The sequence below is a fragment of the Triticum aestivum genome, chromosome 1B (assembly GCF_018294505.1).
Source record: "Triticum aestivum cultivar Chinese Spring chromosome 1B, IWGSC CS RefSeq v2.1, whole genome shotgun sequence".
NCBI lineage: Eukaryota > Viridiplantae > Streptophyta > Magnoliopsida > Poales > Poaceae > Triticum > Triticum aestivum.
The window spans coordinates 604,849,281-604,863,323 of NC_057795.1; the positions used below are offsets into that span (position 1 = coordinate 604,849,281).

Sequence of the window (14,043 nt, forward strand, 5' to 3'; positions counted from 1 at the left end):
ATTTTTTACGACTTATGATAACTAGTATAATGCCCGTGTGTTGTCACGGGCTTTTGAAATATTTTGCTAGAGTTCTATAAACATAATGCATGTCAAAATTTACATATAGAGAAAAGATAGCACATACACAATTGGGTAATAATTGAAGTCCACTTCACTTACAAAGGCAATTTAACGATGTATATGTATAATATAGAGTGATTATTCAACTGAAAATCTACAACAAATTAATGTCTACTTGATGCGCTTAAGAAATTCTCGCACAATATCAGGAATGTTGTTTTTAGATTCATTCGCATGATATTTGAGCAAGTATAATAGAAACTTCGCCACCGTCGCGCGCAAGCAACAACTTCAACCGCAAGTAGCCGAACGGGAGCACCATTGGAGATAACCGGCATACCACAAACCGCGTCGGAGCTTCGACCACCACTCCGTCGTCCCAAGGTGGTTTCTTCAAGAAGAAAACGACATCGACGCGTCGTCACGACCCAATCTGGAGACTCTGGGCTTTCACCCAGGACGGGAATTAGAGGGCAAGAGCAGGATCGCGATGCTGCCTTCAAGAAGGAACGACGTTGGAGCACCGCCGGCATCGTGGCCATAACAATCGGCCAAGGGTTTCCCCAATCCATCCCTACCAGACCCTCAACCCCACTGACCGCCAGATCCAGCGATCAGAGGACGCCGACATCGCCGGCCAGCGCAACAAGAAGAAGCTCCAGGGAAGGCCTCCGTCTGCAGATGCGCTCCAAGGACAAACGAGAAGCTCTGGGAGCCAGTCCACACCCGTTGCCGGCCCGCCGCCCACACGGCCAGGCACGGCGCCCCACCGCATTGCATCAGCCACCGTCCGACTGTGGCCGCCACCATAGCTCCAGACGCAATGCGCGTAGAGCACCATAGAGCCCATCACGCCGCCGCCAGGCAACGGCCCAGACACCGCCGCCCGCAACACTCTCTACCAGCGCCGCGCCGCCGCCCGACCACAATGACCCGCATCAGCCACCATCGAGAGGGGGAAGATAGGCCCCGCCACCGCCGCCGTGACCGGGCTTTGCCCGTCAGCGTGAGCCAGCGGCGGCGAGGGGAGAAGCAAGGAGGAGGAAGGCCCTAAGGCCATCAGCTAGGGTTTCCCTCCGCGTCGCTCCGATCCGGAGGGGGAAGGGGGTTCACTTCTTCGCCCTTTTGTGAAGTTATTTTTATCATGTCTAACTAAGCTCGAGCATGTGCTCCACAAACAACATACTATAACTCTATAGGGCATTGCAAAGTTAAGTCTCGACTAATACAAATCAGAAAGAACATTAGAATCACAAAGAAATTATACATCTATTAAATTATAATCAAGTATTTCATTCATTGATAAATCATAAACTGTACATTGACTGAATTTTCCAAATGTCCTTCTGTAGAAATAATTCACTATAGACTAGGTACACAACACATGTAGAATTGTACTTACATTAAGAAATGCTTGACATAGCTTTACAAAAATTGTTTGTCAAAGCTATATGAACTCCAACTCAAGTGATAGTACCACATTCTTATTCGATACTATCCGGAACAATCGTCTAACTTGTCGTATATCCCAGGCATCAATTTTTTTTGTCTTGATTATTCAGAGCACTTTCTTCAGTAAGAGTAAGACAGTATTTCCTATGACTTACCTTAGAGCATTTGAATGTAGTAGAATGCATACAAAGATTTAGAGGATGACAATTGATAGAATATATACCATGGTCGCACAATTTTTTAAAGCTATGAGACCCCGCATACATATGTTCCATAAAAGAACAATTCTATGTAGATCATACTGGCCATGTGTTATAATATAGTCATGAGAAGTTTCACACTCAAGAAATAAGTACTTACTTAGGCCCTTTCCCTTCATCCAAGTTCAATTCATGAAAATCAGTTGGTAAGTACCTCCTAGGCTTCATTACTTATTACTAACATTGTGGAAGAAGCCTCACATTTTTTTCAGACATAAAATGGCATGGAAAATAAATTATTCTGGAACAATTTTTAGCCATGATCAGAATTTTATCCCTCCAAATAGTCCGCACCACCTGCAATTCCATTAACCATTAGAGAAAAGAGATGCAAAGAACCAGCCTTTTTTCCTCCATCCGGCAATGAGAAGAGAAAGTAAACACTATAAACTACAGGAAGCATCAACCACTTTGATCCTAAATTCTGACTATCCATGTTAAAGAGTAAAACTACCGGAATAAGTTGTACAGAACATGAAACAACCTCCTATCAATGAGGTATTCCAACCATTTTAACTCAACACTACTTATTCCTAAATCGTGATCATGCATCAGCCTATACATAACATAACCTAAAAACAAGCATGTTGTGTTGTTTTTAGGACATCTACCTGCTGGAGCAACTTATAGGACATATTATATAGGTGGATGGCCCAAATTGATTTTAAATGCCTAAAAATAATGTCTGTACAAAGGCATTCCAAAGTTAAGCAGGACCTAACTTGTAGAATATATAGTAAGAAGAAGAATGGATGGACGCCAAATTTGTGTATTGTACTACTTCCGTTAGTGGTTGATACCAGAACATGGTAAAACAAAAGAAATACTACAAGATTTCGGGTGGCATGTAAAATGTGTTATTGTACTACTTTTCTCAGCATTTCGCAATGGCACACATTTCTGAACAGATTATCCATCATGTAGATTTCCAAAGGACAAACTAAAATTTCCCGCTGGTCTTCAAGCATACCACCGGTTAAAAGTTAAAAACAAGAACAATGCAATTCTTATTCAAGCAACACAAACAATAAAAGGTATCAACAATATGCATATCTCTATTCATGATGAAAGAAATCGAAGAGAGGTGATATTCACCTTCCGTTTGATGTATTAGATGGAGTGAAGTGCTCACATGTCGCAATAGCGTCTACACTTTCAGAATTTGGACGAGAAGTTTTTAACCTCGCTGGGTAGTCGCTCTTGGTATTCAGTGGCCAGTCAGAACACAATATATAGAAAACTGCACTGAGGTAGTCAAGAAAAAACCCAAAACTGTAGGTTCTATTCAAAGGTAGCTAAAAGTTTCAAATATATAGGACCAATTGACTCACCATGTAGATATCTATATCTTCAAGCATGCAACCAAAAGTATATCAGCCTTCTGGAACTGTATTATAACATTCACGAAACACGACATATGGATCATTACGTATAAAAAAGGGTTTAGATAGCAGCGGCCATTACTGGTACTTCAGCCAATGTATCGGTGCAAGACGCCATCGTTCCCGAGCGCGAACCCTGTGTTGTCGCGGATGAACTTGCAACATCCCTCTTGCCAAACATTGTGATAATTGCAGTTTCAGATGACAAATAGACTCAGTTCCGAACATGCTGAACAAATAATCTATCTCCTACAAACTGCATACAGTTCATTTGAGTTACTGTTTCAATCTTACCTAGTAGCATCATGTAAACATCATACAATTCATTTCAGTTATTGTTACTTTTGAGTGGTAGCCCACGTCCAGAATTCAAAAGCTCTGGCTTCGCACCGACGATTCCTAAATTGCTTCAACTATCTGAAAATGGAACCCAGTTAGAGGAAGTTGATGAGCGCTTAAAGGCAGAATAAAAAAATTATTTCTCATGCCAAACTGATGAGGCTGAGAAGAGCTAGCCTCACCTCTGTGCCCTTACTGTGGAAGAGCTAGCCCCGGCTTCTATATAAACCTTATGTAATCAAATGCGGGATGTTTTAGTGCCTAGAACCGAAAATTGCTTTGGAGCTCGGCCTCCATTTGCAAAATTTAAAATTCATCAAAATTCATATTTCTATGTTTCAACCCACTCGGCTAGAACCCTGTACATCAACAGGGATTATTTTTCAATTAAAAATTAGATTAAAGCCACGATTCGCGAGTCGCGAGTGAGCGGTCAGCACGAGGAATACCGCAACGCCGACAGGCGAACCCCCGCGGGGCGATCCCAGCCGCTCGATCGGAATCCCACGGCCCAGCGCCCCCACGAGCGCCGAGGGCCCTACCCGACCCGTGAAATCCCGTAATCACCCCAAATCCCCGGGCCGCCTCCAGCTAAACAGCCCATCGGCGCGAGGGCACGGCGGTCATTTCGGCCGGCAAGACGACAGCGAGGGGATAGGGACTCGCGGCACTAGTAGTAGTCCGGGATAGTGCGGCTAGGGTTTCTTCGACTCCCCACACACATTCCTCCTCTCTCCCCCCACCTGCTCCGTCCCCACCCCCCCGCCGCCGCCGCCGCCGCCGCCGTCTGAGCCTTAGACTCGCGCGAATCCTCCCCGGGCCGAGCGATGGCGATGCAGAAGTCCGGCAGGAGAGACTGGTAGCGTGGAGGGTCAGTTCCCCGGTCACCCCACACACAAATCCCGGCGAGCGAGCGCAGAGTGACCCGACTTTTTCCGCCGTCCATGGCGACCGTGAACCCCTTCGACCTCCTCGGCGACGACGAGGGCGACGACCCCACGCAGCTCCTGGCCAAGGCGGCCGCCCTGGCGCAGAAGGCCGAGGCCAAGAAGGCCGCCGCGCCGGCCGCCGCCGGGAAGGGCGGCGCGAAGACAGTCGCCAATCTGCCCACCAAGCCGCCTCCTCCTGGTCAGGCTGGTAAGTCCAGGGTCCGGGTTTAGTAGCGAGTTGCGGAGATGCTGGATCTGGGGTTTAGGGTTTGCGGGGATTATTTATTTTTTTCGGTGGAAAGCGTGGCCTTCGGTCAACTGCTTACTGCTATGGGATAGTCTAGTTGCTAGTGTCTGAAATCGTACAAAAAATTCATTCTGATAAAGAATCGCTGTGAAGTTGGGGATTTTGATTCAGTTTTAGACATTGCTGCCGTGAAAGACTATTTTTTTGTGGGGGTTTAACTCCTGTTCTGTGTATGTATTTCAGCTAATGAGTCTCGTGGTGGTGGTCCACCCTCCCGTGGAGGATATGGGCGCGGTGAACGTGGCTCAGGCAGAGGTGGACGAGGAGGGTATGGTCAGAATCGCGACTACGGCAGTGAAGACACAAATGGCTACAGGGGAGGTTATGGTGCCAGAACTGGAGGTGAGGAAGGCGCCCAGGATAGAGAGAGGGCCCCTAGGCAACCCTACCAGGGGGGTGGCCGTCGTGGTGGGTATCGTGATGGTGAGTTTGGTGATGATTCTGAGAGGCCACCTCGAAGGAACTATGAGCGCCAAAGCGGCACAGGCCGTGGGTATGAGATAAAACGCGAGGGTGCTGGCCGTGGGAACTGGGGAACTACCTCTGATGAAATTGTTGCCCAGTAAGATATCTGCTCTACTGCTCTATGATGTAGGCTATTTATATGCTGGTGAAATGGGAGGTAACCTGTGTTGTTGTTTTGGTGACCAGGGAAACTGAGGCCCTGAAGCAGGATGAGAAGGCCCCTGCACCTGAGAAGCAGGGCGCACCGGAGGATGCACCACAGGCAGATGAGAACAAGGCCACCAAAGATGGCGCTGCAGTTGTGGAGGAAGAAAAGGAAGAGGATAATGTATGCTTCCTTCACGCTGTGGTCCTTATGAATGATAATTTTTTGATTAAGTTGTCTAGTTATAGTTATATTTCTAAGTCTAGTTCTAGTTATATTTCTAAGGCATAATAACATGCACATTTAGTTCTCTTCTCAACTTGAACAGAAGTGTGGGTTTTGGCTTGCTACTTTTACGTCATCGCTCATAGTTATCCTTTTGGTATTTTACTTAGTTTGCCCCATTGTTTTTGTTTTGTTTTGCTTTATGGTTTGTCAGTCATATCGAGTCTTATGCAGCATGCATTTGCTTTAATTCATACACTATTATGTCTTGCATGTTTTATAGCTTGGAATTTTCATTCTTTTATTATGGATTTTTAAATATAGGGATAACTTTGTAATCTTATTGTCTTCTGTGAGCCAGTGAGATTTTTGCAATATTTCTCTTTGAGTATTCAATTAGTGCGTTCGCAAGTGCATGCTGATTTGGTTGGACTCGTAACATCCCCGAAGTTGCCATTTGATATGTAGAGGACTGAAAGAAGTGAGAATAACAGTTTGCCGTAGGCTTTTGCTCTGCTCACTTCCTGATCATGTACAATATCTGTTTTGGAAGGACTTGCTAATTTCATCACCTTGCTTTCGATATTCATAGACTAACAGATAATTATTTACAGTAGTTTGTCAGTCTGGTCATGATATGCAATACCGTTGTCTGAATCTCAAATTAATGTTGATTATGGCTCTTTCTTCTGTTAGTGTTCGTGGTGGCTGAGTGATTATTAGTTTATTACACACATGTACATTTTATCAGGCAACTCCACACAATAGCTCTTTTCAGACATGATTTATGCAGCCATTCTCATTGTATTTAAACATTTCCTTTTTGTATTATTATATCATATATCTGTTGCGGTCATGCTGTATGCATTTGCTTGTTTCTAAAGAAGGAAGAGTATACCTATATTTGTTGCAATCATTTGAATGAGATGTTTGATGATCTTAGGAGATGACTCTTGATGAATTTGAGAAAGTAATGGAGGAGAAGAGGAAAGCACTTGCTGCTTTGAAGAAGTCTGAAGAGAGGAAGGTTGAAATCGATAAGGATCTGCAGGCTATGCAACTACTTTCCACCAAGAAAGGAAATGATGAAGTTTTCATCAAACTGGTAAGTTAACCCATTATGCCTTGTACTCCATGCCTCTTAACTCAGTGGAGACACGTGACTGATTTTTTTTATGTATTTCCTTAGGGTGCTGATAAGGAGGCTTTGAAGAAGAAAGAGAATGCTGAACGTGAAGAGCGTGCTAAGAAGGTCTGACATTACATCCCTTGCATTATTTAGAAATATTTGTACCTTTTTTGTCAAGGTGCCTAAATACTAACAGTAATGTTGTGATGCTGGTGCAATCTTGCAATAACTTTCCTGATTCTCACTTTGCGTCTTTCTAGACATCATGCTACATATTGTCAATAACCACTTAGGGCATGTACAGTGGTTGATAAAGTTAGTCTTATCGTAAGCCACCATGTAATTTAGATATGACAATAAAAAATGATGCACAAAGGGTTATCTCTTAGCATAATCTCTAGTGACCAGATTTCTTGAATATGTGGTTGGAGGTATTATGCTAAGAGATCATCTCTTAATCTTGTTTCTCTCTCCTCCACCTCATCATTTATCATTCCTATGTGGTACTCCTGAGATAGAAGAGAACCATTGTACACACCCTTAGTTACTGAAGTGCTAAATTGTAGGCCTTTCTGGACATGTTAGTTGCCTGTCTTGGATTCATCTGTTATTCCCCTGTCCTGTTGTTAAAACAGCAATTACCTTTCGTGCTTAGCGCGCCCAGTTTTGTACCTGCACTTTGGTCTTCCTGCTAGATAACAATTACTAACTGGGGATTGTTTTCTGATGGGTGTAGTCTGTGAGCATCAATGAGTTCCTGAAGCCTGCTGAAGGAGAAAGGTTCTATGGAGGCCGTGGCCGTGGCGGCAGGGGCCGTGGAGACCGCGGAGGCTTCAGAGGTGGATTTGGTGGTGGGGGTTATCACGGCCCACCGCCTGCCCCGGCAATTCAGGACCAGAACCAGTTCCCAACCCTCGGTGGGAAGTGAGATTGCTGTACCGTCTCAAGTACCACCTTCACCGATACCGTCGCCTGTCAAGTTTAATTTTTCCTATCACCATATATTTCTGCGCGGATACTTATGTTGAAGCAAATAACTCTGCTGTATGTGGACCATTCATCCCTGTGTCTGTCGACTTTGTAAATCCGACGGTTGTCGCTTGTCAGAATTTTGTAGGCTATAAATTGCTCGTTCCTTTGTCCGTCATCTTCAGGTTTCTAATGTCCTCTGTTGCGAGTGATTCATCAGATATAGATAGCGCTGCATAGGTGCGAGTGATAATATTGGGACAGCTAGGCATCAGCTTGTTTGTGAGTCCATTGGATCGGTCGATGCAGCATGATGTCTTTCTCCTCTCGTTGCAGCAACACATCCTTGTGTGATCGGCTTGCATACTCTGTTCATCGGGGGTGCCGTTTTGCCTACGCCCCCATTGCAGCAGCTGTGGTGCTGGCCATGCAACAACGCTCCCCATTGCAGCAGTGCCTGGTGTTTGCTGTCAAACAACGCCAGCAGCCTCGCATGAGTGGCTCGGGCTTGTGATGAGCCCCCCTCTCCCCTAGCACATTGCTGCTCACATAACCACATCCCTCGGTTGCAATGTCGATGAGTATGCGATTGTAGCACTGACGAGCACTCCCTTATGGCCGCAGCATGAGGTGCCCTAACCTCCGAGCATCGCGCCCCTATTCGGCTCGCAGCATTCACTCGGCCACCGCTCGTGCAACACCACACAGCGTGCTTGCGACACCGGCCATAGATCCATTTCTTCTGTTGATTTCTTCCATAAGCCGCTTCCCTCCCCCCATTCTAGAAGCACAAGTTCCTCGCTCCAGAAGGAGGTGACTTACGAGGGAAAGCAAAGAAAAAAAAAAAGAAGAAGAAGACCGGGTCCTGGTTGCCTACGTTTTATGAGAATCAGTCACCTACCGACTCTGACAACATTGTTTCAAAGCCAAATGGTCAACCGTGCCCTGGACGTTTAGCATGTCCGAATTCTTGAATTGCGATTTATTTTTGCTTCGTTGCATTATTGAATTGTGATGAATTTATGCTATATGATCGACGTGCATGGATTTAAGGTTTTGATATGAAAAGTGTAACTGTCTAGCAAAACTTTTGAGGGGCCGTCCGGCACAGGCAACGATCGTGCCAGCGCGCGTCCGTTGACGTTTTGAGGACCGGATTTGCCAAGCCCAAATATAATTGCTCTATCTCGAGTATGGCGTTTTGACGAAGGCCGACCTTTTGAAAAATTCAAAAAACTCGAATTTTTTGTTAAAAACAAACTGATTGTCTTACAAGTAAACAAGGATGTGAGGTGTATGTGTGTAAAATTAGGATGAAATATGCTGAAATGCAACCTGTATGAAAAAGATAAATTCATGATCTGGAAGAATAAGTAGTATCATGTGCTAAAAAGCCCCAGACTTTTTTGCACAACCCTCGTTTCAATGTATTTCATCCTAAAAATTTACGTACTTGTGCATTATGCCTTCATGTATTTTTTTCAGAATTTTTTTTAAATGTAAAAAAATATGAGTTTTCACAAATTTTGAATTTTACATTTGGAGGCCTCCACGGTGCTCGGCCTCCAAAAGCATTTCCGCACTATCTCTCTTTTGATGGCTTCTCCCGTAAGCTGCTGCTCTGCTCTCTCCTTCCAGAAGCAGCGTTCCAAGGAGAGGAGGTGACTTACGAGAGAAGGCAAAAAAAGTAAATTTTTTTTTAAAAAAAAATCAACGGACAGACTTGCCGACTCCCACGGACAGCGTTGTTTCGAAGCCAACACACACGCGTTTCAAAAAAATAAATAAATAAATATTCCAACACACACGCTCCTCCCCTACTCGATTTCTCCCGCCTCGCTTCCCAAAGAAAATCCCCAAATCCACCACCTCACCGCCGACGCCATGCCGCCGCCGCCGCCGCCGCCGCCGCGCCGCCTCCCCCTCCTCTTCCTCCTACTCGCCGTCCTGCTCGGAAGCACCGCCAGCGCCCTCTCCATCCCCGCCGCCGCCGCCGCCGAGATAACAGGTAAGCTCTACGCCTCGCACCCCCCTCCCCAAATCCCCCTAAACCCTAACCCTAACCGCCTCGCAGTCGCCTCGCACCCGGCGGCCACCCTCCGCCTCCCGCCGGCGGAACCCCTCGCCGGGGACGGCCGGGGGCCCTTCTGCACGCGCGTCCACCTCCGCGGCCGCGCCTCCCGCTTCCGCGACCCGTCCCGCTTCTTCCACGCCCTGCGGCTCCGCGCCAACGCCTCCCGCCCCGACGCCCTCGAGCTCTGCTTCCACCGGTAAGCGAAAATCCCGAACCGAAACCCTACCTTTTCTTTTTTTGTGCTTGCTCGAACATCTCGGCCTGATTTCTTGGTGGTGGTGTCCGCAGGAATGCCACGATTGGTCCGTGCAAGTGCGCCGCGTCGCAGTGGCACAAGGTGCCCAAGAGCGGCCTCTGGGCGCAGTCCCTCTCGCCGTACGACCGCCGGATCCTCGACTTTCGGATGCCCGCGGACCCTTCGAGATCCGTTGTGGTGTCCACGGAGGAAGGTGCGTGGTTCTCTTTCTTCTCGCATTTCCGTGGTTTTGCTTGTTGTATGTGCACATTGACGGCAACTGTCTCGCGAGATGTTGATTTGGGAACTGGTGCTTTTGTGTTTGTCTCTGCAGAGTTCTTGCTCCATAGGGTGGTGTTCCTGGTGTTGGGGATGGTGCTGATGGCTCTGGCCCACACGCTTAGTCAGTCACTGGTGTTCTACTATGGCGGGGCCATGACGATCGGCATTTTCCTTGTGCTGCTGATTATACTCTTTCAGGTAAGCTCTTCCTCTCTACCCTGTTCTCTGTGGAGCGCCACTTAATCTGATAACTGGAGAGTCAGTTTTCATAATGATTGAGTGAAGTTCTCTTATTCTCTACTTCACGATACCAGTTGGGCTATGATAATTAGAGTAGCATATTCGGCACTATTGGACATAATCCTGCAAGAACATGTGCTTTCCTTCAGCTCGGTGGATATTATCTCCCTCCTATCCTTTCCCTCTTCATTTGTTTTTCCTGAATGTATTCACACGCTTTGTGCTGTTTATGATGCCTAATTTCCCAGAAGTCATGCTTGGTTTGTAAAGTCTTTTTGTCTGCTACTTGGTTAGGCAGTCACTTTCCGAGATATTATTTTATTTCTCACTACCTGCCTCTTTTTGGTATATCTTCTTTCAGGGAATGAAGCTTTTGCCTACTGGCAGAAAGAGTTCGCTTGCTATTTTTGCATACTCTTCAGTTGTGAGTATTCATTTGACCATTAAGAAAGTTTTCTTTTCTAATTTCATTTTCACACTCTTGGACATCATGATGATTTCAAAAAACAACAGGTTGGCATGACAACATATTTTCTGCACTATTTGTCGGGACTGCTGCGTGCAATTCTTGTGGAAATGGGAATCGCCGAAGACATGCATAATCCTGTATGTAAGTTCTCCATCCAGGAATAATGTCATCTATGGTTCATTGTGCTCGTTTAATTTCCACCTACATTTACATTGCCACTTATTTAAGGCATAACAGTTTAAATTGCCCCATGACTTTGACATTCTTGAGGCTTATATTTTCTCTGTTTTGTCTTGATAGATCACTATGAAGTATAAGCTGTATTACTGAATTACAGATTCTTCTTAATATGTTACGAATGCTTGTCTTTTTGAGTTCCTGTTGTCTAATAGCCAGGTTCTACTATATTGCCCTAGAAAGGGATTGTTAATGTTTTTGCATTGTTATACTAGTCTTTTAAGTTGTACTACCATATAAGCATTATTAATGTTTTAACATCATTATTCTGTTCGAGTTTCATTACTATCATTGCTCCATTGACAATTTGACATAATAACATGTAAAATACATTTGCAGCTGGGTATATTCCTTCTCGTTTGCGTCATCCTAGCTGGAGCCTGGTTTGGTTTCTGGGGTGTCCGTAAACTTGTTCTAACGGAAGAAGGATCTGTTGATGCTGGCGTGGCGTATTTCGTCGAGTGGGCTATCTTGATTGTTTCTGCTGTCTTGATCCTCCAGGTATTTTTTTGTAACGACGGCTGTTTGCTGACTATTCTACCGGTTATCACTTCACTAACTGGCAGTTTTGCATCTTTGATTCCTGTAGAGTTCTCTGGACTATCTCCTTGCATTTGCAGCTTTAGTCTTTTGCATAATCATCAAGACAGTTTCAAGGATCGAAGGGATGTCAAGATTTATGCGCCATTTATCAAGGTATGAATTATGATGTATATCCTATTATTATTATTGTATATGCCCCTTTCTATTATCTAAAGTTGAATAGGAACTTGCTAATTACAGGCTTACAGCCTTTTGTTATTCATGGTTTAAAAACTATGTAATATCGCTAAGCAGAAGCTGGTATAGTGGTATACTCCTGCTCATCAATAGTGTTAATTGTTAATATTAGTATCTCTAGGTATGTAATTCATTGTTGTTATAAGAGCACACAGTTGAAGTATATTGCCCACCTATGCTCATGGTTCTAGTCTTTCGGGTGAACCAGCTGGTTTATGTAACTCAGTGTGGTGGTATCAGACAGGAGCAAGCTAGCAAGCTCCTGGTTCTAGACATGGCCAACACAGTATTAACAGAAGCAATTGGGGTTTACTTACAAAAAAAAACTACACCATTCAGATAAAACTACTTCCACAAAAAGAAATGCTAGGAACGGAAGAAAGAAGCGGTAGAAATTGGATACGGAGTGAAATTTTAATGATCATGGGAACGATGTGGCAGGGATGTTGACCATGCCACCCAATATCACTAATGAATTGACCTGAGGGATAAAGTGGATAGTATCAATAGTTCGAGGTTGCAATTTAAATGGTTTAATAGGTCAGGTTTGAAAGTGGTCCTTTTCTGTTTGATAAACATTCTTGTCAGTTGTCACGACAAGAACTATTTGCATCTCCTGGAAAATCACAACTAACTTAAATGAATATATCTTCTCTTGAAAAGAAAAAGGGACTGAATGAATATCTTTATGCAGTGGACTTTCCAAGGGAATCACACGTGGCCTCTCCCGCTATGAAGATTTGGGAGGGTATTCCAACACGAATGGAGCTCACAAAGATGGGTTCAGCAAGCTTCATGGTGAATACCTGAAACATACGCCAAGAAGAAATTCACCTCTTTCAGGTTTGCCATCCTTCCGTCGCACGATTCTCCAAGTTCACTATTGTTGTCTCAGCATACCACTTGATTTTACTTGTCCAGGCTCACAGAAGAAAACATCGTCACAAGTTCTTGATAGGGACAGCTACTATTCGACCTACCACACTACCCCAGAGAGGAGAAAGTTTACGAAAGAGGAATACGAAGCATTCACCAAAGAAGAGACAAGAAAAGGTATGCAGCAGTTACTGTCCTCGCCGGATTTCAACAGGTGGGCGCTCGCCAATGCGGACAGGATATCAGTGACTCCAGCAGGATCTGGACGAAGCAGCAGCAGAAGCCAGGAGCGACATCGTTTCTTCGGACTGTTTTAAGTCGTGCGTGATTGCCACTCAGACAGATTTGTCGGTTATCCTGATGTGTTGAGTGCTTGCAGCAACATGTGTGTCTAGTGGTTCTACGAAGGATAGGAAAGGATAGGGTGGCAGCTGAATGTTACCACGTTTTTGGTGGCAACAGTCTTACAGTCTCTAGTGTTAGGTTAGCTATGAGTTCAAACATCTTGCTATTTTTGTGTGCTCGGTAAAATTCTGATTGAGAAGTCTTCCCGTACTGGCAAACACGATCCAGATTGTTATCTAGGTTGTACAACAACAACAACAACAAAGCCTTTAGTCCCAAACAAGTTGGGGTAGGCTAGAGGTGAAACCCATAAGATCTCGCAACCAACTCATGGCTCTGGCACATGGATAGCAAGCTTCCACGCACCCCTGTCCATAGCTAGCTCTTTGTCGATACTCCAATCCTTCAGGTCTCTCTTAACGGACTCCTCCCATGTCAAAATCGGTCGACCCCGCCCTCTCTTGACATTCTTCGCACGCTTTAGCCGTCCGCTATGCACTGGAGCTTTTGGAGGCCTGCGCTGAATATGCCCAAACCATCTCAAACAATGTTGGACAAGCTTCTCCTCAATTGGTGCTACCCCAACTCTATCTCGTATATCATCATTCCGGACTCGATCCTTCCTCGTGTGGCCACACATCCATCTCAACATACGCATCTCCGCCACACCTAAGTGTTGAACATGTCGCCTTTTAGTCGGCCAACACTCCACGCCATACAACATTGCGGGTCGAACCGCCGTCCTGTAGAACTTGCCTTTTAGCTTTTGTGGCACTCTCTTGTCACAGAGAATGCCAGAAGCTTGGTGCCACTTCATCCATCCGGTTTTGATTCGATGGT

The 14,043-nt window shown here is 45.2% G+C and overlaps 2 protein-coding genes across 2 annotated transcripts; both read left to right on the top strand.

Annotated features, from left to right (window-relative positions):
- Nucleotides 1-4,207: 4,207 nt before the first annotated feature.
- On the top strand, nt 4,208-7,843 carry LOC123141787 (RGG repeats nuclear RNA binding protein A). Its single transcript, XM_044560865.1, has 6 exons — nt 4,208-4,633; nt 4,916-5,294; nt 5,384-5,525; nt 6,511-6,672; nt 6,757-6,819; nt 7,433-7,843. The coding sequence occupies exons 1-6, from the start codon at nt 4,441-4,443 to the stop codon at nt 7,622-7,624; spliced, it is 1,131 nt and encodes a 376-aa protein (XP_044416800.1). The 5' UTR covers nt 4,208-4,440; the 3' UTR covers nt 7,625-7,843.
- Nucleotides 7,844-9,454: 1,611 nt separating this feature from the next.
- Nucleotides 9,455-13,461, top strand: LOC123141797 (uncharacterized). The gene is made up of 10 exons (XM_044560875.1): nt 9,455-9,673; nt 9,740-9,935; nt 10,028-10,188; nt 10,309-10,454; nt 10,858-10,920; nt 11,010-11,102; nt 11,542-11,703; nt 11,792-11,898; nt 12,677-12,825; nt 12,904-13,461. The coding sequence occupies exons 1-10, from the start codon at nt 9,550-9,552 to the stop codon at nt 13,173-13,175; spliced, it is 1,473 nt and encodes a 490-aa protein (XP_044416810.1). The 5' UTR covers nt 9,455-9,549; the 3' UTR covers nt 13,176-13,461.
- The last annotated feature ends 582 nt before the right edge of the window (nt 13,462-14,043 follow it).

What these genes read in the sequence shown, in the direction of transcription:
- LOC123141797 (XM_044560875.1), top strand. Translation starts at nt 9,550, where the DNA reads ATGCCGCCGCCGCCGCCGCCGCCGCCGCGCCGCCTCCCCCTCCTCTTC. An exon ending in CTCGAGCTCTGCTTCCACCG is followed by an intron (nt 9,936 to 10,027) that starts GTAAGCGAAAAT and finishes TGGTGTCCGCAG; the next exon opens with GAATGCCACGATTGGTCCGT. An exon ending in CCGAAGACATGCATAATCCT is followed by an intron (nt 11,103 to 11,541) that starts GTATGTAAGTTC and finishes ATACATTTGCAG; the next exon opens with CTGGGTATATTCCTTCTCGT.
- LOC123141787 (XM_044560865.1), top strand. Translation starts at nt 4,441, where the DNA reads ATGGCGACCGTGAACCCCTTCGACCTCCTCGGCGACGACGAGGGCGAC. An exon ending in AAGAAAAGGAAGAGGATAAT is followed by an intron (nt 5,526 to 6,510) that starts GTATGCTTCCTT and finishes TGATGATCTTAG; the next exon opens with GAGATGACTCTTGATGAATT. An exon ending in ATGAAGTTTTCATCAAACTG is followed by an intron (nt 6,673 to 6,756) that starts GTAAGTTAACCC and finishes GTATTTCCTTAG; the next exon opens with GGTGCTGATAAGGAGGCTTT.